Here is a 27,660-nt window from a genome sequence, read left to right on the forward strand (position 1 = left end):
CTATTTACCAAACTTCCTCATATATTGTTGTTAAAGTTGAGTTACATAATTCAGTTGAGCAGGAGGCATTTAATTAGTAGAGTATAAAAAGAATCTCAAAGAATAAATTGAGTTCTAATTCTGCTCTGTTTTTAAAATGGCTCACAAAGAAAAACAAGGATTATATCAACTTCAAAACTGCATCCCTTCCCCCCTCACTGTATTGCCTCAATTCTCTTGCAAAAGAAAGATTTAGAAATCTAAATAAAGTATGCTTGAGTCTTTCACTGAATCCTTGTACTGACTAAGAATATATATAAAAAGAATTGGACCCTGTATTTATGCCTATTTGATAGTAGTTTAAACCTCAGCATTTGAAACATAGCTCAGTATGGGTAAATAACACTTTTGTAGCAGTCTGACAGGTTTTAAATGTCATCTCAGGCATATTGAACTAGAATGCACAATGAAGCCTGGGCATTTTTTGTGAAACGTAAAATCAGCATGTAAACAAATATTTACTGAAAATAGTGTATTTCCTGACCAAAAAAAAAAAATGGATCTGAAACCTCATTTGTACTGGTTGCAAATCCATGTCTGGCTTCCTGATTTCAGATCTAAAAGAGCTGATGCTCCTTCCTACATTCTTCTCAGCTCATGCTGCTCTGAACTGGAATGTTTCAGTGAGTCATGTTGTGAGAAGTTACCTGCATATCTTTGTTCCCCTAGAGATTACTTGTAGATATCAGTAGGTTAAATCTGAATTAAGTAACATTGTCTTTTCATTAAAACATTGTATATAAACCAACATAAGCTAGGGTATATCTGGGAACTTTATATTAAAGTGGAGAAGGTTCTTTGTGTTTTTATCAGTTTTGGTGGCGTTTTTTTAAAAACTTTTTCAGAGACATTAGACCCATAGTGGTGCTTTGTACCACTGATTCTGTATCAATTTCTTACACATGAACAGAGACTCCAGTAGTAACTTGGTCAAAATCAATGACAGAATTTGTATTGACTTTTAATAAATAATGTGTAAGATTTTTGAAAGAAAATGCTAATGGCTATCATTCTTCCAGTGATTTTTTTTTTTTTTTCCTTCTTGAAAATGAGATACAGATCTATATAAGAAATTAGATCTTGGTATAAAAATAGATTTAGAATGATTTAAACCTTAGAATACCTGACAACATCTTTAAATTAATGGATTTTTAAAAATATAAGTATTTGGAAATCATCCAAAAGAAGATGTAGCAAAGGGGGTGAAGTTGGAAGACTGTTAAAATTAATATTCTAATATAAATTGAAACAGCAACATTTATCATCTTCGTTCTTTCGTAAAGTGAAAAGATCTTATTCAGTCTAGTATGAATCTTCTAAATTGAGACAAAGATCTCTCTTCTAAAAGTCATGTTATGATGGATTTCTAGTTTAAGATGTTATTTCTAGCTTTATTTAGTAAGAAACTAAGTATACCATAAACAATTCAATTTGACAAACCGGCTAATTTTAAGCACGGCTTTTTTTAAAGTGATTTGTCCTATCCTTGTAAGTGTTTTGATTTTTTTTGAAGTATGAAATACTTTGATTTCTACATTTTCATTTATGACTGAAATGAGGTGCACTAATTAAGTCCATTTCAGTACACTATAATTGCTTTTTCGAGCCCCCTTTGCGAAAGCGGAACTGTTTTGTATGATGACCATGTTTTAGGTTAGTGTGTTAGGTTATTTTTGTTTTCCCCAAAAGAATGAACTCCATACATTTATGTCTGTAGTTAAAACTCACCATTGTTTTAGGTACCAGAGATGTGTTCAGTGACAACTGGCATAGCTTCACAGAGAACAGAATTTTCAAAAAGCTAGGTGTGGTAAGGGGCTTTTGGTCTGTTTTCTTCCCTCGTTTGTCTGCTCTGTTTCGTCTGCTGTGTGCATTAAAGTTACTAGTTACTCATAATAGGTTGTGTATTATGCAGTGATCCTGCAGACAGCTGGTGTGGAGCATGGAAAGGTATTGAATGGTGAGCCTGACCTCTGGGCTGTGGTTTGACAGAGAATTAAGAGCTAAGAGCTCACTGCTATTGAAAGGGTCAAAGTTTCATTTCTCTTTCCTCCCTTCCTTGAGTCTCACCACTTCCTCCTCTGCGTGCCTTGCTGCTGGAATCTTTGCTGAGCTGACCTAGCTCTTCACCCCAGCAGAAAGCATTACTTCCTCTGGTTATTTTATTGCTAGATGATTTGTCTCATGGAGAGGAATCTGAAAAGCACCCAAAGCAGTACCATGTAAGAGAAAAAAGCCAAGGAAAGGAAGTGGAAGAGGAGGAGCTTGACTATTTAGAACCTCCTCCCCCTTGCAAATGTACATAAGCAATACAGCATTTTTATTATATAATTTTATATTCATATTATAATCTTTATATAAAATTATATTAAATATATATATAAAATGGAGGCAGACCCTCCATATTTAAACTCAGTGGGAAAAAGAAACCAGCTGTGTTCTGCTGCAGTAATTCCTCAGCCCTATGTTAGGGCCCAAATTCAGCCTAGCCAGATAAAGATTCCTGTGAATTTCACAGCCACATCTTATGTATGTTGAACAAATATATAATTATCTCCTTTAATGGCAGAATTTATTTTTGCAAGTATAACTTAAACTGTCATGAGATAACTGTAAAGCTTCCTTCTGCAGCTGACTGAGGCAATATCTGACCAAACATTAGGAACTTGTGCAAGGTGGTCAACAAACATACTTCCCTTGCAAGATTAGATCTTTCATAAGATCCTTGTATTTATAAATAAAGACCCTTCTCAGCTGTTCTTCAGCACACACTTGTCTTTGATCTTAATTTTTCTTTATTTAGTGGAAAGAATATTTGTATCACTGATCTACTAATGTCAAGCCTGTCTGGCCTTTTCTTTTTTACCCTTAGTTTTGTGTAATTCATATGTATTTTTATTTCAACATGCTGATTCAATTAAGTGTCAAGAATTGCCAATGATGCTTTCTTCATAACCTCTTTATGTGCTTGCTGTAGACTTCTGTTGGGTTTGTCACTCCACTGAGAATCTGTAAGAATGTAAGCTGGGGTAGTTGAACAAAGTCCTTTAATCAGACTCTTCCAGAGTGCAGAATTGGTTTTTGAGATATAGGTTATCACCCATAATGTCAAAACCCAGACCAGTGGATGGGAGCTTGACTCCATCCCCAGCCGTGAGCTCAGCCATATTATTGCTCTCACCAGAAATCTCTACTATCGAATGTAGGTGTACTCTGACCCAAAATCAATGAATACCCCTTTCCCTAGATGTGGATGTTAGCCAGGGCAGACTTGTGACAACTGGTCTGGGTGCATGGTACCTAGGAGCAGCAAGCTGAGTATTGAGGTGCTGTTTGTACGGAGCTGCTGAATGACCATCAAGGGTGAATATGGGCTGGCTGATGCATCTTAGGTTTTTTTCCTCTGACTTTTAGCTTTTCCAGCAATAATTCTGACTCACATAATTTTTTACATGTTTCAGCTTTTGTTTGATTTTATTTTTTTCTCTTCTTCACCCTCTTTTCAGGGTTCATTTGTCTTCATGGAAGTATATCCCTAAACGTTTTGAGAGCTGTGCTAAAAATGCACACACATGTACACACACGGACACAGACTTGCACTCAGGCTCTGGTTTTCTTAACTGGGGGATCTTCTTTCCTCAGGCTCAGTAACAAAGACTGAAAAATCTAGTAGGTGGTGTTTTGTGTGATGGACAAACATGATCCAGGTTTATTATACAGTGAATGACAAAAGTGGCTGCAGTAAGATTTCAGAGATAATGTTCTATTGTTTCATACCTCTTGAGTACAGGCATCTCTTTTTTGTCAAATCTGTGCAAGAAGTATTATTTTTGATGACAGCAGTGAAGAAACTGTTGTGATTTTCCCATCTGTTTTTAACCAGATGATTGCTGCTCTGCTTCAGACCACAGTGTCAGCTGGGAACCCCCTTGCATAGCTGCTCATTTGTCATAACAAAAAAAGTTTCTCCCACCTACCAGCATTATTTACTTCCTCTTCTGTTCTGGAGACATCAGGCAGTATTCTGGTGCTCAGGCCATAATACAGTTTGAAAAGAAAGTAAGTCACACTACACAATGAAAACAAGGCACAGTGGTGCTGATTATGCACTTTGTTGCTGGTACATGAATACAGTCTCCCTCTGTTCACCCCAAGAATTAGCTCAGACAATAGATGTCAGCAGTTATGGAAATACAAGTTATAAGTACTGAGGAATGGTGTACTCTTGTCTTTCTGCCATGCCTTGAGCTACAGAAGCTCGCCACAGGGAAAGCGAGGTCTCTATTTGCTGAGAGTGTTTATCAGATGTCTCCATGAGGATTATAACTGTGTATTATTTACTTGTCAACAGTTTCGCAGTGACAGTGTGGGAGGCCCGTAAGGGCAGGACCAAAATGCAGCACTAATGACTGGTGAAGTTAGGTCCTTTTAAAAGGTAAAAATGTTAAAATGTGAATGAGGGAACTGAGACAACCAGAATGGGGAGAATAGGAATCAGAAGAACAAAAATAAGGATGTCAAGGACCTGGACACAGCGCATGGCACTCTCAGCATATCCTCCTTGGTGAGAGCTGAGATGCGTTGAAGGGAGTACATACACTACCATTACTTGGTTAAATTCTCAGCTATAAACATAAAACGGAAGAGAGGATGGTGCATTCCAATGCTGTTCATTTTGCACTTTGCACAAGCTGCCACTTTAAAAAAAAAATGTTTGTGCAGGTTCTTTGAGGGTGAAGAGTAAGTGTAGGAGCAAGTACAGAAATTTACTTCTGTGTATGTCAAACTTTGACACATGCATCTGTAAGTGTAGTGCATACATACGAGCTGGTAGGAGGCTTTCTTCAAACAGAAGGGCGGGGTTGGCTGTTTGCTGAGAGATGCTCTAAATGTAGAACTTTTAGAAAATCTAAAAATGAACTGGTGCTAGTGCAAGACAGTGTTCTGTTGAGTGAATGTTTAGTAAGACATCAATAGAGAAGATGAGTATCTTCTCAAACACTATATATAGCATTTATTCCTAAATTCAGACACAAATTCTACTTGTGAAAATACTTCTTAACTGACAGCTGCTTGATTTTACTAGTGTGGTCCTCTTTTTATAGGAGGGATTTAGGGAATTACAGGTCATTTGCATCATCCTGTTTCTTGGAAAAATGTCAGTTCCCACCTTCTTGTGTGAACCTTCCAGGAGCTAATTTTTACCTTTGCTTTGGAAGAGAAGTATATACTTTGAAAAGAAACAGAAGATGATCTCAGGCCATAGGTTAACTTGGGGAGAAGGGAAGGAGCAACTGCAAGCAAAATAAAACGCCAGAAAAATAGAGCAAAGTAAAGGGGACTGATTCTGGGTTAGAGCTATTAGAGCTAGTTGAAGAACGGAGCAAACGGGAATGATAGCCGTGATTACTGAAGAGTATAGTATGTGTTGATAGGAAGTTAAATTTATTCTTCCATTTGGTGTGACAGTTGTTGATGGATAAGATCTGGTAGCACATCTTGTTCACTTTCTGCTTGCCAGCGTGTTCCTTATTTTGTTACTGTTACAGCTCTGGGGATTCCACAATTTCTTTTGGATTATTTAATAAATGGATATTTTGCATGTGCATTCAACCAGAATTCTTTATTTCTGTTGATTTTTTTTTTGTTCTGTGGTACAGTTTGTACTCTATTCATCATCTGCCCCTGAGCTTCAGAGTGCAGGTGTAGGTATTATATTGACATGTCAGCCTCTCAGCTGCCTTTCCCTTGCTCCTGCTGCTCTTTGACCCTAACTTCTACCAACATTAGTTAGCACATGTAGTCCCTCCCTTCATTTCTGCACTCTCAAACACGTTTTTGTCACTATTACCCATTGACCATGTTTATTAACAAACATTTTTAGAAGTTGCCCCACTGCTTGGACCCAACCCATCTTAATTTCTACTGCTCACTTTAAAAATGAAATGAATTGACATTCTGTTTGGCAGAGCTTTGTCACAATTTTCAGCCTTTCCTCCATCCCATCTGCTCCCCCAGCTGCTCAGTCACACCCTGCCCTCCATTTTCAGTGTGCCTAACTGCAGATAGATAAAATAGCCAGTAACTGTTAGTCAGGATGTGTTGCTTCCCTTCCCACCGTCCCATCTGCTCCTCGCTGTCTTTCAGCATTTCACCCGTGCTCTTGTTTTTATGCTGTCCCGTTATTTTTGGCAAATGGCTGCATTGCGGATGACCCAGATTCAAGGCATGCATTGAGGTGTTCACCCTTGCAGTAATGGGATGATTACCAGGTTTCAGGGATAGACATTGAAGAGTTGGCCTGTCATTTACCTAAGAACATTTTTCTAAAAGAAAGCACTTAGAAGCACAAGATTAGGTGGTGTCTGTGGCTTCTGTAGAGAAGTAAACTAATTCAGCCCTTACTCTCCAGTAGTGATGTAACGGGGTGAAAATCAAAGTTCAGATCCTTAAATTGCTCTGGTAAAAGAAACCCCAGCAAACAACTTGAGTTTTTTTCCACGCATCTTCCTGATTCGCATAATGGCACCACCTATGTCCGTTCTGTAGTGTAGCAACTTTACCCACAAATATTTTACACACTTGTCCCCTCCCCCCCCCCCCCAATTCTTGCAAATTCTATGTAACAGACCGTTGCAAAAAATAGTTCATTTAGATTTTGTGGTGTAAATGGGTGTCAACATTACATTAGCTTTTAAGTATTGCTTCCTTAGTAAAAACCTTCAGGAAATTGAAAAGATGGAGCTTTAGTAAGGGTAGAAAGCATGCTTAATGTCCTCTCATACACTAGGAGAGACAGTGAAAGATAATGTAGGGCTAGGTGTTATATTCATTAACTTTCTTGATTTCTTCAACACAGGAAGTAGTGCAGTTTGTATATAGTCTGGATAAGTTGGCTGATATGTTTAAGGGTGGGGGGAGGTTGAAATCTGCAGAACAGGTAGTAATTAAATATTATATGTTTAAAAAAAGACAATGCTTCTAAAAATTTTACTGGATTATTTTGACCCTTCAAAAGCCAAAGGCAGATGGAAATAAATAATGTAACCTGTAGTGTTGCAGTTTGTAGTATCAAGCACATGTTTCATGTCACTGGCCATAGTATCTGACAGTCTTATTCTACGATGCATATGTTCCCATAAGAAATATTTAGCTGCTTCTCCAATTTCACCATACGTTTTTATTTTGCCATGTGCTTGGGTTGTCAAGTCTGGAAAGGTAGTTCAAAAAGGAATAAATCTTGTGAATCTCTATTTTATTCCACGATAATGGACGCTTGTTGAAGTTGCAGCAAATTTAATTCCCTTGCATGGGACTTGTTAAAGTATTTTTAGTATGAGCAAGCTTGATAATGTCAATGACTTTATGTAGAAGTTTTCTTTAATCTGTCCCAGAGCAGCTATGTAAGTGAGATGTGTTGCAAATGCAGCACACACAGATATTTCCCATCTTCTGAGCACTTGCCAGGAATGTAGCAGCTACTGTTTGTCAGGGGAGGCTTCTTGACACATGTCATTCTGCCATTATGCTGGGTTTGCAGTATGTGGAAAATATGCACCCCAGTTCCTGAGCCCTCTCTAAAACAGTGTGACACATGTGACCTGCTCCCAGAACAAGCTACTGCAAATGTATTAATCAGCCCTCTCAACAACAAGCATTTGGGACATGCCAAATCGCCATGCTGCCACTGTTGCTAGAAGAAGTTTAAGAATGGTAGCTGTGGGAAGATGTGGGATTGGGTCCCTGATAAAATACTAGGGAATATATTTCTGTAAAAAAAAGACTTCAGTGCGGTATTTTGTATAAGACTGCCTAGTTTTGACTGCTGTACAGAATTCGGTCTTGGGTGCCACCTCAACTTCCATGTAGTGGGGTGGATGACTTATTCTCGTTAGTATTCCCCAATGTATTTTCTGTAGCACTGTAGTATTTCTGTCTAGCTAGGAGATGTAAAGGCATTTAGGAAAAACACTTCTGGACCCTCTATTTCATCTTTCTATGCCATTCAGTAATAACATTGTACATGGTCCTGTAAATAAGAGAAAAGGCAAATTTATTTTGATTAGCTCCAACTCACCTTAGAGGGAAGTTCTTTTAAATGATGCTTGCTATCTGAAGCCACTTCTTCTGTCACGTTTGTTGGTTTTGCACTTAGTAGTATTGTAATTACCTTGCAAAGTAAACGAAATAAGTATTTTCTCTCAACCTTTCTGAACTCAAAATTCCATCATGTCCTTTAATTTGACTCTTAATTCTAACCTGAATGATCTCTTCTGGTGCATGTTGTTCTCACAAGCTATCTTTCTCAAGAAACAGCCATTATACAAGCTTCCTATTTCTGGCTTGGTTTTCACTCAGAGGCTAAATGTGGCATGCATGTGTAACTGGAAATGGATTTAGGAATGGGAATGTTTGGACCATGCAAATCCTCTTCACACCTGTCATCATCTACCCCTCTCAAACACATACACAGATTTATTTTTCAAGGTAGCCCGCTACATGGTAGTATCACTTACTTTTGTAAGATGACTGAGAAGGCCCAGTTGAGAGAGATCTGATGGCACCAAGGTTTGCTAGACCCAATAGTGTGCAGAGAGAGGTTTTTCCCAATGTCTAGCAAAAATGTCTGAGGCTAATCTTCATTTACAGCAGGAATTGGATTGGAATAATAACCCAAACTTCATTCAGTTTCAGGAAAGGTAGCCTGAGCCAACCTTTGATAAGTCACCTCCTACGTCATGCCGCATGCCTTTGGACTGAGTATCCTGACAATATGTCTATTTTTTTCTTTGTAGTTTAAATGCTACAGTCCATTTATTTCACAGTGTGTGGGGAGATGGGGGTGGCGGTGATTACTAAAAGTAAACCACGACGAAGAATTGATGCCAGATTACAAGTAAGATGGAGCATTGAGGAAGGATGCAAATGTAAGGGTTTCGGCCAGGCAGCCACAGCTTCGTTGTAATTTTAACACTAGGTGCTCTTTTGTCACTCTATCTTCTGGCTGTATTTCCAACAGGAAAAGACGAGAAAGAGGCAGCAGTAAAATCCAGAGAAACACCACAAATCCATAGCAGCTGCTTGTATTGTTGCAATGGAACATACTGTTAAAAGCATTAAATAGCATAATGAAGAGTTGTGGGCGTGGAGGTTTTTTTTTAATTTTGTCTGCTTTGATGAAAACAACTTGCTGTATATTCAGAAAAATCCACATGCTGGTAGATATTTAAATCACAAATGTTATTATGGATTATCTAGACCAGCCTCATTCCTTTTTCATGGGTAAATTAATGCTTCCAGTGTATTAATTTGAGCACAATAGCTGCTCAGGTATTTTCATAGTTAGCTTTTTTTGGATGACAAGATATTTGAAGAATGGTTGGGTTTTTTTACCTCAGTTGCATCTGGGTAAAAGCTGTGTAGATATCAAAGACCCTCAGGAAAATGTGTACAGTTTTTTGGATCCGTGCCTAGCAAAGTTAATGGAAATTAGCTACAGCAAAATCCAGAAAGGGTTCAGTGTTTGTCTAAGCTGTTTCTGTCTTAAACTGCTCCCTTATACCTTATAAATGACTAAAGGCTTTTATGGTCTGTACTACAGTTAACTTGTATTGTTTAACATACAGAACTTTTGTAGAGGATGATGTATTCTATGTGACAGTTTTATTTATTTAGTTAGTTAGTAACTGTATTCATTTTTTAAAAAAAAAGTGGCAGAGCTCTTTCAGCTCTTCATATTGTTTGTCTTAGTCATACTGCTTTGGGTTGTAAACCAGGCAGACCTCACAAACTCACCCGGTCTGATGGGTTGTCCATCTCTAACACTTTCTACAGCTTTACCAGAAGATTATTCCTCCCCTTCCTAATTAAAACTGGTCCTCTATAGAGTTGACAAATAAGTTTGGTAGACAGAGGAAGAGTGAAAGGTAGATCTGATGAGACTTCCCTGTAGATAAGCTACAGCTCAATTAGAATTAATGAACATGGTGTAAGAAGAGGGTAAGTTTGGTGACTTAACACAGAAGTTCAAGCTAGCATGATCATAACTGCTCCTTATTAAACTTGGCTGTTAACATGGATGCAGCAGCAAGATTTTGAACGTTTTCTCTGTGCACATACACTTAAACATTCTGAAAAGGCTTATGTTTTTCATATATTGGACCACACATTCCTGCATGTGCATTTCTGGAGGAGACAAGATATCCTCTACCTGTGTGTGAACTGAAGAAGAATGTTTTGGAAGTCCTTGGGCAGCTTTGGAGATGCAAAGTATTAGAAAGGGAAAAAGTTGTTTCACTAAGTAACTGTCAGTGTCTGTGAATATTTTTGTAATTATATTATCTACCCTTCTCCTATGATGCCCTAGTTTTCATCCAGAATTTTCAGAGAAAAATCTCTCTCTTTTCATACATGAATGTTTTCCATAATGTATGGAAGATTGGCTGTTGCTGTATTGTGCATACAGCCTGATACAGAGTACTTTTCCTTGAAGCTTATCTATCCCCATTTTTGTGCTGACTCAGACTGAATCATACAATAGATATAGTTCTGACTGGGGCTAACATTAAATTTACCAGATATCTACTTTGCTGTAATATGTTAAAATTACATTTTTATGCTTGTAGCTGTCATGTATTTGAAGATTTGTCACTTTACAACCTAGCAGTGGAAACATTTGTTTTGATGCTTACAAAGCTAGCAATTTAATTGTCTAGGAATGCCTTTGTAGGTCTGTTTTGAGCATGTGTTTATGTTGTTTCAGGTATGTGAACATGAATTCTGGTTCTGGCTGCAGCTATTAAGGATTAATTGCTGCTTTTTTTTCTTTTTTCTTTTTTTTTTTTTTTTTGATGCTGCCATCACAAGACATTGTTTTCTGCAACATCACTGTTTATGACATGAAGGCTGAGCAGCTCCTGGTGTTTTCCTTAGTTCCTGTGCCCTGGCAAATGCTTATCACTTCACACAAAGCTTTCGGTCTTTTGCAGATTCAGGCACTATGTAAAGAGGCTTTCAGCCTGGGGACATGATGAACAAGTTATTTGTCCTTATGCAGTAATGAGACAGTATTTCCTTGTGATGTGCTATAACGTTCTTTAAAATTTGTTCTAACAACTGAATACTAGAGGAAGCTAAAATTTTCTCATCCTTCTTTCACCATCTTTTTGCAGTCTCCGTGCTGCAGTCCTGCCTCAGGTGATAATGCAAAATATAGATTCAGAAAAATGTAAACTAGTAAATAGTGGAGAGAGACCTACTTTATTTGTATCATTAGAATAACCATACCAAAAACTTTACAACAGGTATTGACGCTTCTTGAACATGAACAGTAATATTTGCACCGAAATAAATTTGGGATTGCATGTTTATTTAAATCTTTTTGTATATGGAGGTATCTATTTATTAAGATTTATTGCTATAACCAGTTCTGATCTGATTCTAGAATCTTTCAGTAACGTCTTATTAATCAACCAAAGCATTAAGTTGTTTGATGCTGTTTGTTTTGTACTGAAGTGCTTTGCTCCATCTTGAAACCTATTGGATGGTATTATTCACCCCAGAAGCATGTTGTTACTGTTTATGTCCATCAGCAAATATTCATCAAGGAGTACATTTAATAAGAAAAGAGTTAAGACATAGAATATATAGAACTGTGTCTCGTAGTGGGGAGTCCAGAACTGGATACACATGGTCTTGCTGGAGTGAGTGCAGCAAAGGGCCACAAAAATGGTGAAGGCACTGAAGCATCTGCCATAAGAGGAGAGGCTGAGAGAGCTGGAACTGTTCAGCCCAGAGAAGAGAAGGCTCAGGCAGGGATCTTATCCATGTGCATAATTACCTAATTGTAGGGGTGAAGAAGGTAAAGCCAGACTCTTCTCAGTGGTAGTTACTGACAGGACAAAAGGCAATGGGCACAAACTGAAAGACAAGAAATTCTGTTTAAATGTAAGAGAATCTTTTGTTATGAGGGTAGTTAAACACTGGCACAGGTTGCCCAGCAAGGTTGTGCAGCCTCCATCATTGGAGATATTCAAAACCTGACTGGACACAGTCCTGAGCAGCCTGCTCTAGCTGGCCCTGTTCTGATGACCTTCCTAGGTAACCTCCAGAGGTCCCTTCCAACCTCAGCTATGATTCAACATCACTTTTTATCATGTAGTCTTACCAAAACTTCAGTGGCATTGTTAGGAGTTCTGGTAGATATTCTAAAATCTTTGGGGTCTCTTCTATAAGGTTTTGCACTTCTGTGTAAATGTTGTTTGTTGTAACTACAATGTCTTTTTCTAACATTGCTTGAAAAATTGTAGGGGTTGTTAACTTCATCTGCAGCTTTTGTTTTGCCCCTCAGGAGCGTTTCTTCTCGCCAAGAATTCGTCGTCGACTTCATGCTGTCCTAGCATCTGTTAGCACTTCAATGTTGATTTTATCAAATCTAATATTTCTTGGAGGAAATCATGTTGGAAAAATCTACTGGAACAGGATCTTTATGGAAGGCAAGTTTATTTTTATGTGCTTTTTAGGTAACAGAACTTTGAAAATGTTACCTTGAGTGGGCTGAGCCAGGTTCTTCTCCCAGTGCACTAACCGGGAGTAACCTTTTTTCTGTTCCTGTTCAAAACCATCAAAAATATGTTGGACAAAATCTAAATAACTGTGCAGGCTGCGTGACTACAAAGAAACATTGCCTTTCTCCCATCGAGTCTATAAAGAGAGTTATCAGGCTTCTCTGTCAGTGAAATCACCAAAGATCAAATAAGTGTGTGACAAGTTAGTCAGCTTGAATTTCTTATTTTTCTTCCTGCTCTGCATTTCATGTACAACTGTAAGAACAGGTGTGTTAAAGCCAACCCCATAGATTCTGTGGAAGGTTAGTGAATGAGTTCTGCATACTACGGCATAGGTGAGCAATTAAGGGGTTTTTTTGTAGTGGATTTTTTGTAAGGGTGTAGGGACCTCCTAACTTGAGGATGAGATTTGAGGACAGGGGAACTTTGCTGCCAATATCAGTCTGTGGTGTTTCTGAATAAGCAGTATGCAGCATTGTGCTGTGAGCTGACTCAGGAGACAAATCCAGCTTTGGTATTTTTGTCAGAGCTCAGTGTAAGCAGGACCAGTTTTCTTCTTAGGTTCTTGTTGCTGCCAGAGCCCCACCTTGTCAAATAAAGATCTTGTAAAGGTGTGTTTCTTGCTCATGAGGGAGGTACTAATAGGTTTCTGTGCACAGAAGTACTGTCCTACAAAGACCACCGTTCGTCTATTGCTCCTTCATGCAGTGTTTTTTCCTCTTCTTTCTTGCAAGGGTTTGGAGATTAGCTCTGGAGTTCCAAGGTCCTACTTAAGCAACCTAAAATAATTAAACTCTTTAAGAGGAAGTTATGTACATAAATTGAATGATTTATCTTCTGAGTTCAAGCAAAAAACCCCATACAAACAGCCCTAAGAAAGATACATTTTCAGCATAAAATATAGTGAAGCTTTTTGTTAATACTAAACAGAGATGGGGTAAAATACTTGCTAATGTTTGGGTTTTAAAAAGTGTGAGATTTATTTTCTGTTCTCTTAAAAAGTCTTCATTTTCTCTTAAATTGTTTCCTCCCAATTAGTTGGCTAATAGTTTCAGTAGAAAAAAATTGCAGCAGGATTAACTTTAGAAGTAAAGTTAGACATCACTTCTTATCTATTAAAAAAAAAGCACTAGTGAAATTGTCCATTTCAGGTTTATAGCTTCATGCATATTATTTTCTTAATGCAATTTGTGTATTATAAATGGAGAAAGCACGCCTTCCTTTTTGGAAGGATTAGCAGTTGACAGAATGCTGGGGTTTGTGTCTGATGAAGGACAATGTTTCATCAAGTAGAACAGTATTTAATTAAACCAGATCAATTATTGATTGTTTTTCTAGATTTGGTTTGGTGGAGGTTTTTTAATAGTTCTTTGGTCTATTGCTCTGCATATGGCTTGAGTACTTATAGTTACTTCGGTATTAGGTAACAGGTTGTCAATGATGGGAATAGCAAATTAGTTTAGTTATTTGCAACTTTGTTTCCATGAGATGTTAATCAAATTATTTTAAGAATGTAAAAGCTTTTGCTTAGTGCAGCTTATACTCTACTAGTAGAAATCTCAGTGTTAAGCTTTATATGCCTGTATCCTTAGATCACACAAATGACTGTGAGCATATTCTATTACTGCATTATGGTTCTGACAACGCAAGTGTACAAACTTAAATATCCTTTAAGATCTTATTGCATCAGCACGCCTGCTCCATCGTGTTTTTTCTGCTGTGGAACAAATGCTGAGATTTGAGGGCTAGTCAAATCCAGAAGGACTATCCAGAACTATGGCCTTAAATTTAAAGTAAATTTAAGTGCTGGTCTGTAGGAAATGCAACAAAAATCTACACATATATTTGGAGAGTGCAGTGCTAGAAGATAAAGATAAATTTGTGTATAGTCTGCACTGTTTTGGTGAATCCAATTCAGCAATATATTCAGACCAAACTAAATACTACAATATATACTCCTTGGTCATTCTTTTGTCAGCCCAAGGACAGATGAAATGATCTAGTTGCTTGCTTTTAACTCAAGTTTTTATCATTACCCTCATTAAAAAATAAATGTGGATTTGCTTGACTTGTTTGAAGAAGTAAGGGTGGTGGTACTGGGTAAGTTCTGTGGGGCAGGGGATGTTTCATTTGAGTTTTTATTTTTACACTTTCTGGTGTGATGCAAGCAATACAAAGTTCCCATGCATGAAGATTTTCTCTTGTGCACTATGATATTGAAGAACTTTGATAAGCACAGATGTTGACCTCTGTGGTGGTTTGACCCTGACTTAATACTCTATCACTCCCCTCCTCAACTGGACCAGGGAGAGAAGAAAAGGACAGGGAGATCACTCAGCAATTACCATCGCAGGCAAAACAGACTCGACTTGGGGAAATTAGTTAATTATTACCATTCAAATCAGAACAAAAAACCACCTTCCCTCTACTCCTCCCTCCTTCCCGGGCTTAACATAATTCCTGATTTCTCTACGTCCTCCCCCTGAGCAGCACAGGGGAACAGGGAATGGGAGTTGTGGTCAGTTCACATGTTGTTACTGCCGCTCCTTCCTCCTTATACTCTTCCCCTGCTCCAGCCTGGGGTCCCTCCCCCAGGAGACAGTCCTCCATGAACTTCTCCTACATGGGTCCTTCCCAGGGGCCACGGTTCTTCACAAACTGCCCCACGTGGGTCCCTCCCGCGGGGTGCCGTCCTTCAGGAGCAGACCGCTCCAGCGTGGGTCCCTGCAGGGTCACAAGCCCTGCCAGCAACCCTGCTCCAGCCTGGGCTCCTCTCTCCATGGGGCCACGGGTCCTGCCAGGAGCCTGCTCCAGCTTGGGCTTCCCATGGGGTCACAGCCTCCTTTGGGCACCCCCTGCCCTGGCGTGGGGTCCTCCCCGGCTGCAGGTGGGGATCTGCTCCCGCTGACCTCCATGGGCTGAGGGCACAGCCTGCCCCACCGTGGGCTCCACCGCGGGCTGCCGGGGCATCTCTGCGCCGGTGCCTGGAGCCCCTCCTGCCCCCCGTCCTGCACCGACCTGGGGGGCTGCAGAGCGGTTGCTCTCGCATAGTCTCACTCCTCTCTTCTGCTGGCACAGATTTATTTATTTATTTTCCTTCCTAATATGTTATCCCAGAGGTGCTACCACCATTGCTGATGGTCTTGGCCTTGGCCAGCAGTGGGTCCATCTTTGAGCCAGCTGGCATGGGCTCCATTGGACATGGGGGAAGCTTCTGGCATCTTCTCACAGAAGCCACACCTGTAGCCCCCTTGCTACCAAACCGTTGCCATGCAAACCCATGACAACCTCCCATCAGTGTCTTGTCAAGAGTAGTCAAGAAATCTGGCAAGGGATTTTTTTTTTGCTGAAGCTGAAGATGTACACGATGCACTTCTAGTTTTGCTCTTTGGTTACTGAAGAGGTTCTGCTGTGTTCTTTTGCAAAGACTGAGTGTTACCAAAAACCTATACAGGTGTCCGAGGGTGGGGAGTAGAGGACGTGGGTATGACAGCGGTTAAATCCCAGGACAGCACAGTAAGTGCAAGGAGGACCGTGCAAGTGAGCTACCTTTGTTATCAAAGCTTTGTGGATTGCTTTCTAGGAACAGGATTTAGATAAGGTGGTTTCTCATATGTGGTAAGCTTTGGATGCTGCAATGCCACTTGCTATGCCATAGTTATCCCTTCTTTTTTCCCAGAGTTCTTGCTTGACTGGTACTTGAACTCTTCTGCAGTGCCTTGGCAGTGCTTTCCACAGCTTCCGACTCCCACTGACAATGAGAGTTTATATTTGAATATGCCAGGTAGAATTTTTAGCATTTGCTCTACTCTTGTGAAAAAGAAATTAAATCTATTTGCCTTTAAAATGAGAGCAGGGTATGTGTGTCTTACATGCACGAGTATTTGTTTTTTAAATTTGCTCTCAAACTGTTCAGACCAGCCTTAGTGTTTGTTTCTAAAACTTAACTTGGCCCCATAAGCCATTTACAAAGAGAAAAGTTCCCACAGCAAGCATTTGCTTTGACTTTTTTATTAAGGCTTTTCTCATATGAGACAGTGTCATTCTAATAAGAAAGCGGGAGAAATATCTTCTGTGTAACAAACTGGTTTTAATCCTGTATTCCAAGTGATACTTCACTTCAAAATGAGAGACTCCAATGAGGGAGGTTCTCTTTGGCTGGGCTTTCTCCTGGGACCAGCACTGTGCAGTGCTTTTAGTTAAGAGGCTGAATTATCCTAGCAAGCATGGCCAAAGGCATTAAGCTGGGCCGGGGATACAAGTATATTGGGTGATAAAAGTATAAAATGCTTCCTGCCCTTTCTCTGGTTTGCAAGGAACAGAGCCCAGATCAACGAGGAAAGCACACAGTGCATGTCAGGTGTGTTGTACTTCGTAAAGCTGTCTGGAAGTTGGACAGCCATCATTTAAGTTAATTATAAACCAGTACTTTTAGCTTTCTGATTTACCTTGCTAAATTGTGAGGAATGCCTCTCTTGAGGACAGTGCATCCCACATACATCTGTCTTAGCACGGGATGAGATGCATTGTCACTCCTCCCTGAACTCAGAGGCATTTTGTACCAGGTAGTTTAGATTAGATTGAGTGTCCTTTAGTAGCTATCCAGCTAAGAGTGAATTTCACCCTTGGTTAGAAATTATTTACCGCAGGAGTACAGAATGGCTGGCTGGGCAGAAGTCTTGCAATGAAGGGTATCTGACTGTCCTACCAGACTGCAGTCTTTGTGCATCAACAGTGTCATACCACTTAAAACAAAAATAGACCATACGCTAAGATGCATTGACAGCAGTGTAAAATGCATAAAATAACCTCTTCTCCTACGTGATGTCCTGAAGGTTAAAGTTAAAATATGCCTGGTTTTGGTTATTGCATATTAAAAAAATAATGATCATCTGACAGGGAGAAGGATGTACAGCCAAAGTGATTGGAAGCATAGGAGCCATGACCCTGGCATTGTTTTGTTTTGTTTTGAAAGTATTGAGGGGAGAAATAGGTACACAGAAGCTTCTACAAAGAAAATGTTAACAAGCTGTTCTGTATTGCTGGGGAGGTCAGGAGAAGAAAATCCCTGTAAATTGTAGCAAGAAAGCTTTAGTTGAGGTGGGAGAAACTTTCAAACCATAAGGCGTGGAAAGTATTGATAAACGTTACCTAGGTAAGCTGTTGGATTGTCATCTTCGGAGGACAGTCTCCAGGTAGACAAAATCTGTCAAGCAATGTAGAAAATACTGATTTCATCGTGGTGTAGGAGGAACCTCTGATGGGCCTCTAGACCTGTTCCAAGATCTGTTTTCTTTAGGTGGTTTGTCAACAGATACAGCTGTTTATGTAGAAGAGAAATCTGCGTACAGCACAGCAGGATTTTTCTTTAGATTTATGTATTTCTTCAGTAAGTTAAGGACCATGGTAATGTGCAAAAATGCAGTTTCAGTAACATTTTGTAACAGTTTCTTTTTGAAGTTCGATGATTGAATGAGGAAAAAAAAGCCCATAGTGCTGCGGCTGAGGTGCAGCTTAGTGGAAATCACGGTGCAGTTTTAAACTACCAACAAATACTGTCATGGAGATGTCTGAAATTATTTGCAGTTTCTTGCTCTTTTCTTCTAGCATTTAGGATTAAATGCATCGTGTTGTATATGAATATTTCATTAGATAAATTTCTGAGAGCATTTAAAGCCAACTGTACTATGCAAAACTAAAGCTTATTTCTCAGTGTCCAATATTTGTGCACTAATTGAGGATGGTAAAGCCTTTATTTTGCCTCCAGTTTTCCCTTTTGGCTTGCTTTGAAGCAAAATCAGGTTTTATGCTGATCAGAATTCAGTTATTTGGTTAATTCACAGGGAAAAGAAAAGACTTTCTCATATACTACTGGGTGATTACCTGACCTACTTTATGGAGGCAGAAAGCCTTTGGACTTCTTCACAGCTGGGCAGCACTATCTCAAACTCTATTTCACAGAACATCTTAAGACATGGATTTACATGTGGAAATTTCCATTATAATGGCATACAAGATTCAGAGTTTTGAGTGAACCAAAGAGTTTGGTGTAACACATTTGGTGTAACATGCATAAATGTGTAATTTTTGGCTTGCTTTGGCAGAACCACTAGACCATTATCTTACGACATCAAATTAAAATGATGCTGTTTGCTAATGACAGTATATCACACTGCTGAAGATTATTCTCAGGATTTATATTTATTTTATGTAAATAATTTAGTGAATGGAATTGAGAGTGGAAAGGTTATCTCAGGATCCTTCAAGGCATCATCCTGGGCTGCTGTTACATTTAGAAGTATTGCCCTTGATTTTGAAGACTCTGAAATTAAGTCCTTTTTTTACAAGAAGTCACTTGTATACTAGTGGTTGAGATGCCTTTCTATGCTCAACAACTAAATTATTTAGAAACCATGAGTTACTTATTGTGTAGTTCCAGCGCTGTATGAGATGCCAATAACAAAAAAAGATGAGACTCCTGTATCAGTTGCTATATGCTCTTGTCTGGCTCATGTAAGGTCATGTCTACACATTAGGTATGTTGCTGATCATATGCCTCATTTGTTGCAATAATGAGTGTAGGAAAAACAGCTCAGAATGATCAGCAGTTCATACAACACCGTTTCTCCCTTCAGAATATCTGAATATTGCTAGTTGACTTAGTTAACAGGTTTGACACATTTTAAGAGCTGAAGGAAGCTAACAAAAGGAGTTGGAGCAAAGTAGTTAGAACTTGTTACTAAACAGGGATTTGTTGGACTTTTTGACTCTGAGGTGTTTCCAGGTTATGTATAATGATGTATTAGGAGCAATATTGCACTTCAACAACTTCTGAGGTTGGTAGCAGCAATATCTGTAAACATCTAGCTATGAAGGGGCTTAAACGTGCAGGAAGAATGAAATCATGTATTGAAGAACCTCAAAGGAGGCCACAAGACCTGTCAGCTGAGACATCCCTGTGACTGTGTGATACTTTGCTGTCCATTCTGTGCATCTCTTGCAAAGCCTTCATTCAGATTTCTTTGCAGCTGAAAGAAAAAAGAGGGCTACTTAATGGTTGTGCAGAGTTGTCATCATTTGTTTTTCATGTGGCCCTTGTTTTGGTTTGGAAGCTTCTGCTGTAGAGTAGCAGGCATATGGACTTCCAGCATTCCTGTTCCTCCAGACTTTCTCTTTCACTGAAAAATCCCACTCAGTGCTGTTATGCAGAAACTTACTTAAGGTCATATTTCCCAAAAATACATTTATGAATGCTATATTGATGGATTGCATAATTTAGAAAAATAATACATAGTGGCAGGAATAGTACTGAAGTTGTCACATTTTTCCAAATGATTCATTCCTTTTCATGCACAAAGGAAACTTGTTTTTACAATCATTTATATGACCTTGCTTGGTGGGTGCAGTTCATTGTGAACTGAACTGGCAAAATACCAAGAAAAATGAATTTTGGTCTGCAGTAATAAGGAGGCAGTGATTTTTATTTTTTTTTCTCTTTCACCTCCCAAAGGATGGGAGCTGTATAAAAGCAAATATTCACATGATTTTGGGGGGATTTTCATTAGAGTTGAAACAATAAAGCATGTTCTGCCATTTTCTGTTGAATCATGTCAATTTGAGCCTCTATTCTATGTGAAAACTGTTGGAGCATTGCTATGTTTAAATTCAGCTGTTGCTGTTCAATCTCTGTAGTTTACCATTTATCTTTACAGTCTTAGGACCTGATCGTGCAATCGTACCGATGCAGAAAGATCCATCTATCTAGAAAGTCCCAGAACATGTGCAGACACGTCTGCTAGGATCAATATGATTGCAGGGTCAGAATCAGTCACAAAGAATAAACTTCCCATATACCATGTTAAAAGCTTTTATTTTAATTATGGCATTTCCAAGTACAAAAATGCAGGGGAGTCTACACTGTGACTGCATGTTCAGCGTTGTGCATTATGTTGTGTGTGACTTGGAGAACTAAGTAAACTACAACGCACACAGAAAATAAGGAGTTGTTCCTACATTGCAATGCCTCTTTGGCAATCTGCAGCTCTTTTTATAAAAGATAAGTTTGCTACTTAATGAGCTTTCCTGTTCACAGTCCAAACATCCCCAGATCTTCAATGACTTGGGCAAGGTTTGTACAACCTTTTTCTTATCATTGTAATGATGCCAGTGAAGTGTAGGATGGTATGATGAGCTGGTGTAGTGGGTTGGCCAAGTCCATCATACAGCTGTAACCTTGCTGGTAGCAATGTTTTGTGTGGAAGCTGGAATGAATGATACTGCCAAACATGCCTGTTCTGCTGGTGTAGTAGATCAGTATGCGCTGTTTTAGCATACTCTTTAGCTGCTTGAATGTGTAGACTCTTCATGTCTTTAAACACAGCATGAACATAAAATATAAAACTAGTTTTTGTCTTAAAAAGCTTAAAATTGCCATGACTTCATGACTGCTTGTCAACATGTAATTCAGCTTGTAATTCCTATAGCAGATCTCAGCAAAGAAGTGAGAGGATGGGAATGGTTTTAAAATTCATGGGAGAATGGGGTTTGGGGTGTTTTTAAAAAATACCTTGTAACACCTCTAAAATGTCTTTCTCTTTGGGGTCCTTATGCGTATAATATACAATGACAGATGTGTCAAAGGGCCATGTAAGAATACCCTTGGAACCACGTTTTCTTGCAACTGTTCTTTGGGAATTGCTAACAAGACAGCAATAGGACTCCTCATTCCCCCTGTGAGTTGTAGATTACACAGGAGGGACTGGGGCTGAGGGCTGCCAGAGGGAGCAGTGTTGTTGCTTCCAGAAGCAGCAGTGGAAGATGGGAATGTGGCTGTGGATATGTCATCTCTTTTTTGCTACAATTACCATCAAGAGTAATTTTTGAGGATAGTTAGCTTTATTTTCCACTCCAGGTCCTGCTCGTCCTCATTGTTAAGGGGAGAGATACAATTTTGGCCATATATTGCAGAGGAAGTAGTGATGGCTGTTTGTCTTCCCTGCCATTGCACTTAAGAGCCATGAAAAATAGCCCAGCCAACAGCCTTAGGAGGGCAGAGGATGCTCACAGTTTTGCCTTCTCATTCCCCTGTATTTTTGCCATACACAGAAAAAGTCTCACTAACATAGCCTGGTATAAAATACTTGAATTGCTGTTTTGTACTTACTCTATCACTATGCTTATTGGGAAATTTGAACGTAAATTAACTCATGGATGTGGTGGCACGTATGTAACTGATTAATAAGAGCTATAATTTCAGCTAAGACTTGCAACCATTGAGAGAAGTTCTCTGAAGAATGATGCAATCTTTTTCTTTTCCCTTGTTCAGAAATTTTGAGCAGTCTTGTAGCTGCTACTTCTATCCCATTGTTGAATCCTATTTCTTTCTTCTGTCAGCTTCTTTCATCTGTCTTCAAATGTGAACTAGTCCTGACTCTTTCACTTTTTTCAAATGCTTATTGAGAGAACAGTTCCCAAATACAGAAAGTAACTATCTAACAGCAGGAACTGGAACTTCAGCTGTATTTAACTTTACAGTCATTGAGACTTTCATGACAACTTTCTAAATTGTTTATTTCCTGAAAAGTGGTGTTAACACAGCATTGTGGGGTTCCACAATTACTGCCACTTGGAGCCTGCTAGATCAAATTTTCTCAGCTTACAGGAAAAAAAGACACTTTTTTTTCCAAATGCCAGCCCTGCATATCAGCTTGAGGTTGGAAATTCAAGCTGTGTTCATTGTGGCTCTTGCATGTCTAGCAGCAAAGTCTGAGATGCTCTTAACAATTCTGTTGTGAAGGTGCATGGGCCACAGAGAAGGCTGATCCTCTTCTAAAAGTTGCATTGCCTGTGCAACAGGAATGAAAAGCAGTTAAGAGCTTATCTTTCTCAGCAAGGAAGCTTGACAGGAGTTTTTGCTACGCTATAGTGGAGTTCTGCTGCATAAATAGGCAACTTTTTTACACTAATGCTGTTTTGTCTATGATTCTGTTCTGGGTTCACAAGCAAAGATAGTTGTTTCATACTATTTTAGCATCTTTCTTTTCATCTCTGTATGAATTCATTTCAACTATCCTTAAATAGCCACTGCTTTAAAGAATAGAAGAACTAAAAGTACAAGAATCCTGCAAAAACGGACTGATTTGATTAGGTTGTGTCTCACTGTCTTGGCTGTTCATTTTTTGTGTAGAGTTTTGGGTTGGGTGTTGGTGTTTTTTTGAGAGGGAGAGAGCAAAACATTGTACCCATATCTGATAAGATTTATATACTTACCCCTGCATAAATGCTGGCAATTCTGTGAAACTAGCTCACATCATTAGGTTTCTTACTAAATGGCATGCTGTGGCATGGTTTTTTAGTGCACTTGGTCCAGGTCTACAAGGCTCTGAAACTGTGCAGAGTTGGGATTTAAGTTCATGCCCAACATGGAATATATCAAACTTTATGTGGACTTGATCAAACCCTTTGGCAAACGGCACCATACAGTGGAGCAAACTGAGCTCTGATGTCCTAAAGGAAGCACCAGGAGGGCAGAAGTGTGTCTTCCCCCTAAACAGCTGAGATTTTTTGATCTTGCTGTTCAGTGTGGCACCTGTAAAGGATGGATAAGCAGGGAAACATGAGTCTCTACTACTTTTTTTGATCTCTTTGGGCACTGTCTTCCTCTGAGAAAATGGAGAAATATCTGTCTCTTAACCTAAAACCTCAGTTCTGTGGGCTGCAGAGGCTGCCTGCATCCCTGGTATACGGTGCTCTCCAGTGCTATCATGTGTGTGACTTCCAGTGACCATTTGAATACACGGTTTTGAAATGCACGGGCCAGGACTGCCTAAGCTCTGTGAGGCCAGTTGGATTTGGAGTACTAAATGGCCCAGTTCCCAGAGTCAAGTTCAATAATTCCAGAAAGATTACATTTTTCTGTTTAGTGCGTGTATGTGTGTGTGTAAGTAACAGAATGCAGCTGAGATACTAGGCTAAATAAAAGCAAAACATAGTGATGTCTTAAATGCAGTTGTAAAGTTGGAGGTCATTGTAAGTATTTCCAGTTATTGTTACAGATGACATCTGATGCTTGCTGTTCACTCTGTAGTGAAATAGTTATAAACTTCAGAGCAGGGAAATTCCTTCAAGAATGTTTCTTCCAAGAAAGTAATGGACTTCTAATATTAGGGTAGTTTTTATTTAATAAAGTGTCTTCCATTTTATCTTTCCCTTTTCTCATTTCTAAATTTCCTAATACAAGGACAGCATGCACTGAAACCCAGTTGTGACTCATTAGGTTGGGGATATCTGCCTAGGTGTTGAATTTTCATTGTTAGTAGGTTAGCTTAAAAGCCTGATACAAATATCTGAGTCCTCCATGCTTTAACAAGATCCGTTTTATTTCTGAGAGTTGTTGAGATAGATACCCGAGTTTATTTTCCACAAATCACTGTCAAGCTGCCAGACCCATGTATTCTTGCCCATTCTACTAGTTAGCAATAAATGGTGTGAGTCATTTGTAGTTAAGGAGTAACACACCAGTATTTAAGTGTCTTAAGTAGAAAACATGCTCTAACAACTGATTTGTTTTGATACCTTTTTTTCAAGCTGCTTCTTTATTTTTGCAGCTTGCATGCAAAACCCGATAAAAAAACATCATAGGTTTATTGTATTGTTAAAATTCACGCTCCTAATCATATAATAACATTGGACTATTGGCTTTTATTACTTCTGTCCTCTTTCATGTGGTTTTTGTTAGACCCACAGGTAAGCCTTCTATCAAATATAATAATCCTTCTGTAAATGCTAACTTAGGCTTTGAAGCAGTCCTGGGAGAAGAGTGACTTCTGTATTGTAATACAAAGTATCAATAAAAATTCTTCTGATGATGGGACTTCTATGTCTGCATAAAGATTTATCTTGCATCTAGATTGGAGAAACCTTCAAACCTTGGTGTGTTGTGGGAGAGGGTTGTTTGTCTCTTTAGAAATAGTAGTAAAGTGTTATTGAAGTAGTTGCATCGTTCAGAAGGAAAGCCATCATCTTTAGTATTTCTTAACATTGAAAGAAAAGTGTAAGCGTGTTGGTTTATTACCTGCAGGTTAATATGCATCCTGCAGTGAGGAATAGTTTGCAAATAACTGAAAATATTTCAAACTTGTACCTTGTGATTGTGATGCTTTGCCAGCCCTTCTGTCTGTTAGTAATATTTATAGTGAAGGCATCTTCTGTTTCATGATTTGTACATAAATAGTTGAAAACCATCTTATCAGATATTCTTGATGCTATCCCAGTTGCTATTACCTGTAATTTTAAATGCTTAAAATGGTGATCCTTATTCTAGCATGTCTGTTGCACGGAGCTGAGAAAGTTTTTATATTCCTTCATTTCTGTGTATAAAAACTGCTTCAGTTATGTTTTTAGTGTAGCAAATCAGAAATTAAAACATACATGTGGAACAATATAGTCTTCAAGACATGGGCACCATTAGTTACAGATGAAGTCCAGTGTGTGGATATCTTACTTTTTACTCCAGTATCGAGACAGGAGAAAACTTGCTCATTCTTGCCTAAATAGCATATTTAAATGTTTAAGAACATTCTGCCTGTACATGGAAAATTAAATGGCTGAAAAACTAGAGAATTACTAATGGCATGTACACTCTTCCACTTTAGCTTAAGTTCAATTTTTTTCCAGGTCAGGAGCAACTGAGGGTTTGTACCACCCGATAGTTTTTTCTGTGCCTCTGGTATACAAACTGGGAAGAAGGGTTCACATAGAATTGCTGTTGTTTAGCAGGAATTCAGCAGTATTCAGGTAGGTCTGCAGGCTGCTTTAGCAGTGGAATAAGCTTGGAGACTGAACTCTCGCTCTTGTCAATAGTTTGGTCATTTGAAACCAGAGCTCTTGCATAAAAGCTATGAAAAAAGTTAGGGATTCAGTTTTTGTCATGTGCCAGATGTGCCTGAAGCAGCATTCACATGGTGGTTTGGATATTATTTCCAGTAGCCAAAGCAGTCTCACTCTAGCTGATCTTATTCCTTATCCCTATTCTGATCCCTTACTAAAGATATCCTAACAGAATGAGATTCTCTGTTCCAGTATTTTCTTACAGAGACTGGTTACAGCTTCATCAGAAATAACATGACATCTGCATGACTAATACGGGAAGTGCCCCTGTGAGTTGGCATGTAGAGCCCAAAGAAGGATCAATTGAGACCCTCAGGGGAAAACCATCACTAGAGCCCTGATGGAAAACCATCAGTATTCCCCAAAGAGCCTTTTAACATTAATTGACTCATAATTCTATGAGAGCAGATTACTGTATTTAGCAGCTGGGTTTTGTCCACATGCCAGAAACCACACTGAGGTGTGTAAATGGTATTGTGCCCAGTTTAATACAACCCTCATAATGTGATTTGGCCAGTGTTGCATATTAAGTCAGGGGCACAATTAGATGGCGAAATCAGGAATCGTGAGTCCTATTCACTAAATCCTCCTTCCATGAAAACACATAATGGTTATAACTTGAGCTCCCGAATTAATTTCTTGTTGCAGGCAGCCGTACGATACACTGATAATGGCTAACCTTACCAGTGGAGAGGAGGGGTTTCACGCCAGACATTGAGGGTCTGTCTGCATTTTACTTGGATGGGCATGCAGGAGAAACAGAGGAAACAGTATTGGTTAGTTAGCTGGGACTAATTCAGTTCTTACAAGTAAGCTGTGGCTGAAGACCCTCAAAGGTCTTTTAAAAAAGTGCAAATATTCTTTCAGCATTGTGGCAGACTGTCATGTGGACCGAGTTTTAGCACGTTGGCCAGCTCTGGCACACTCAAAGGGCTGTCTTATGTGGTATCATGTATCATGCTAGCACTCAGTACCAGATGCTTGGGGAAAAAATGTGTAAGGAGCAGGGCAGGTCTGGATTGTGCAGGAATGCAAAAGCTTTTGTTACAGTGAGAACCAGTACACCTCAGTCTGAGCAGTGCAAGCTAGAAGGGGCAAGGTTGTGTAAATACGGTCCTTTTGCTTCTCTTTTAGCAGGACTGGGGAAGTTCTTGGCAGGAATGAAAGCTTCCTGGGCCTCATTGATAATCTGATCAGTTAATTTGTTGCTGACTTTGACTATGGTGAATACCCTCATGCATAGGGCAAGACATAATTTCTGGGCAGTACTGCATAATTGCATAGGGTAGTACATAATGTTACACCTCTCTGGAACAGCAGGATTTAATTCCTGTGATGGATGTAATGGAACTGAGGAAGCAGTCATTATTTCTTTATCTTACAAATATGGGTTTAGTTTCTGCACTCTACTATTGACAGAGGAGTCAGATATTTTGACTTAACAACTAAAGCATGAGAACAACAAAAGACATAAGCTAATTAGTATTGTTTTGACTGCTGCTCTGAAGGAATGGAGCTGTATTCTCAGTTCCTCCTAAAGCTCCAGTGGAGATTAAAAGATGATGATGCCTATGAAGGAGGACAGAAAAAAATAAATGGAAACACAGATCCAGCCAAAAGGTCTGGCCTAAGCATTTCTCCACACTGCAAATTCATGCAGAATAAACCTTGAAGAGAGACGTGCATTGTCTTCACATATTTCCTCCATGGCTTTTGCATAAGCTTTTCACTCTTTCTTTGCGTGGAGAAAAGCTGTTGCCCATTTCCTTTTATTTCACTGGTTTGTGGAGCAGACAGTCACACTGCAAAGTAGCACAAGGAACATGGATGCTGTATTGTGCAGCACAAGATACCAGAGGGATCAGCAGCTTGCTGCAAGAGCACATTCCATTGAATGAATAAGTTATAACTACTTAAAAATGTAATATGGACCAACACTTTAAATCTATAAAAGCAGAGTGCAGATTCACATCTCACGGGTAGCTGCTTCAGCTTGCATGGCTGGCACTGACACAGCTGCCAGGGATAACCTCAGCAAGGTAACTGGCCTTGGCACTGTAATGCAGCTAGTACAAATTGTAATTAGGGGCATTTTTCTTTCTTTCTGCTTTTTTGTTTTGTTTTGTTGGGGTTTTCTTAATGCTTTGTAAAAGGGTAGGTGCAGATC

General features: G+C 39.2%; 1 protein-coding gene across 2 annotated transcripts in view; it reads left to right on the forward strand.

Annotated features, from left to right (window-relative positions):
- HHAT (hedgehog acyltransferase) overlaps nt 1-27,660 on the forward strand; it is a 162,496-nt gene that overhangs the window by 80,315 nt on the left and 54,521 nt on the right. Inside the window, exon 11 of one of the 2 annotated variants that reach the window (XM_055725931.1) lies at nt 12,389-12,533. The exons of the other annotated variant lie outside the window; for it this stretch is intronic. Within the exon in view, the coding sequence (XP_055581906.1) occupies nt 12,389-12,533 (145 nt within the window). The remainder of the gene's footprint in view (nt 1-12,388; nt 12,534-27,660) is intronic. 2 annotated transcript variants of the gene reach the window in all.

This window comes from Falco cherrug, chromosome 13, assembly GCF_023634085.1.
Source record: "Falco cherrug isolate bFalChe1 chromosome 13, bFalChe1.pri, whole genome shotgun sequence".
Lineage (NCBI taxonomy): Eukaryota > Metazoa > Chordata > Aves > Falconiformes > Falconidae > Falco > Falco cherrug.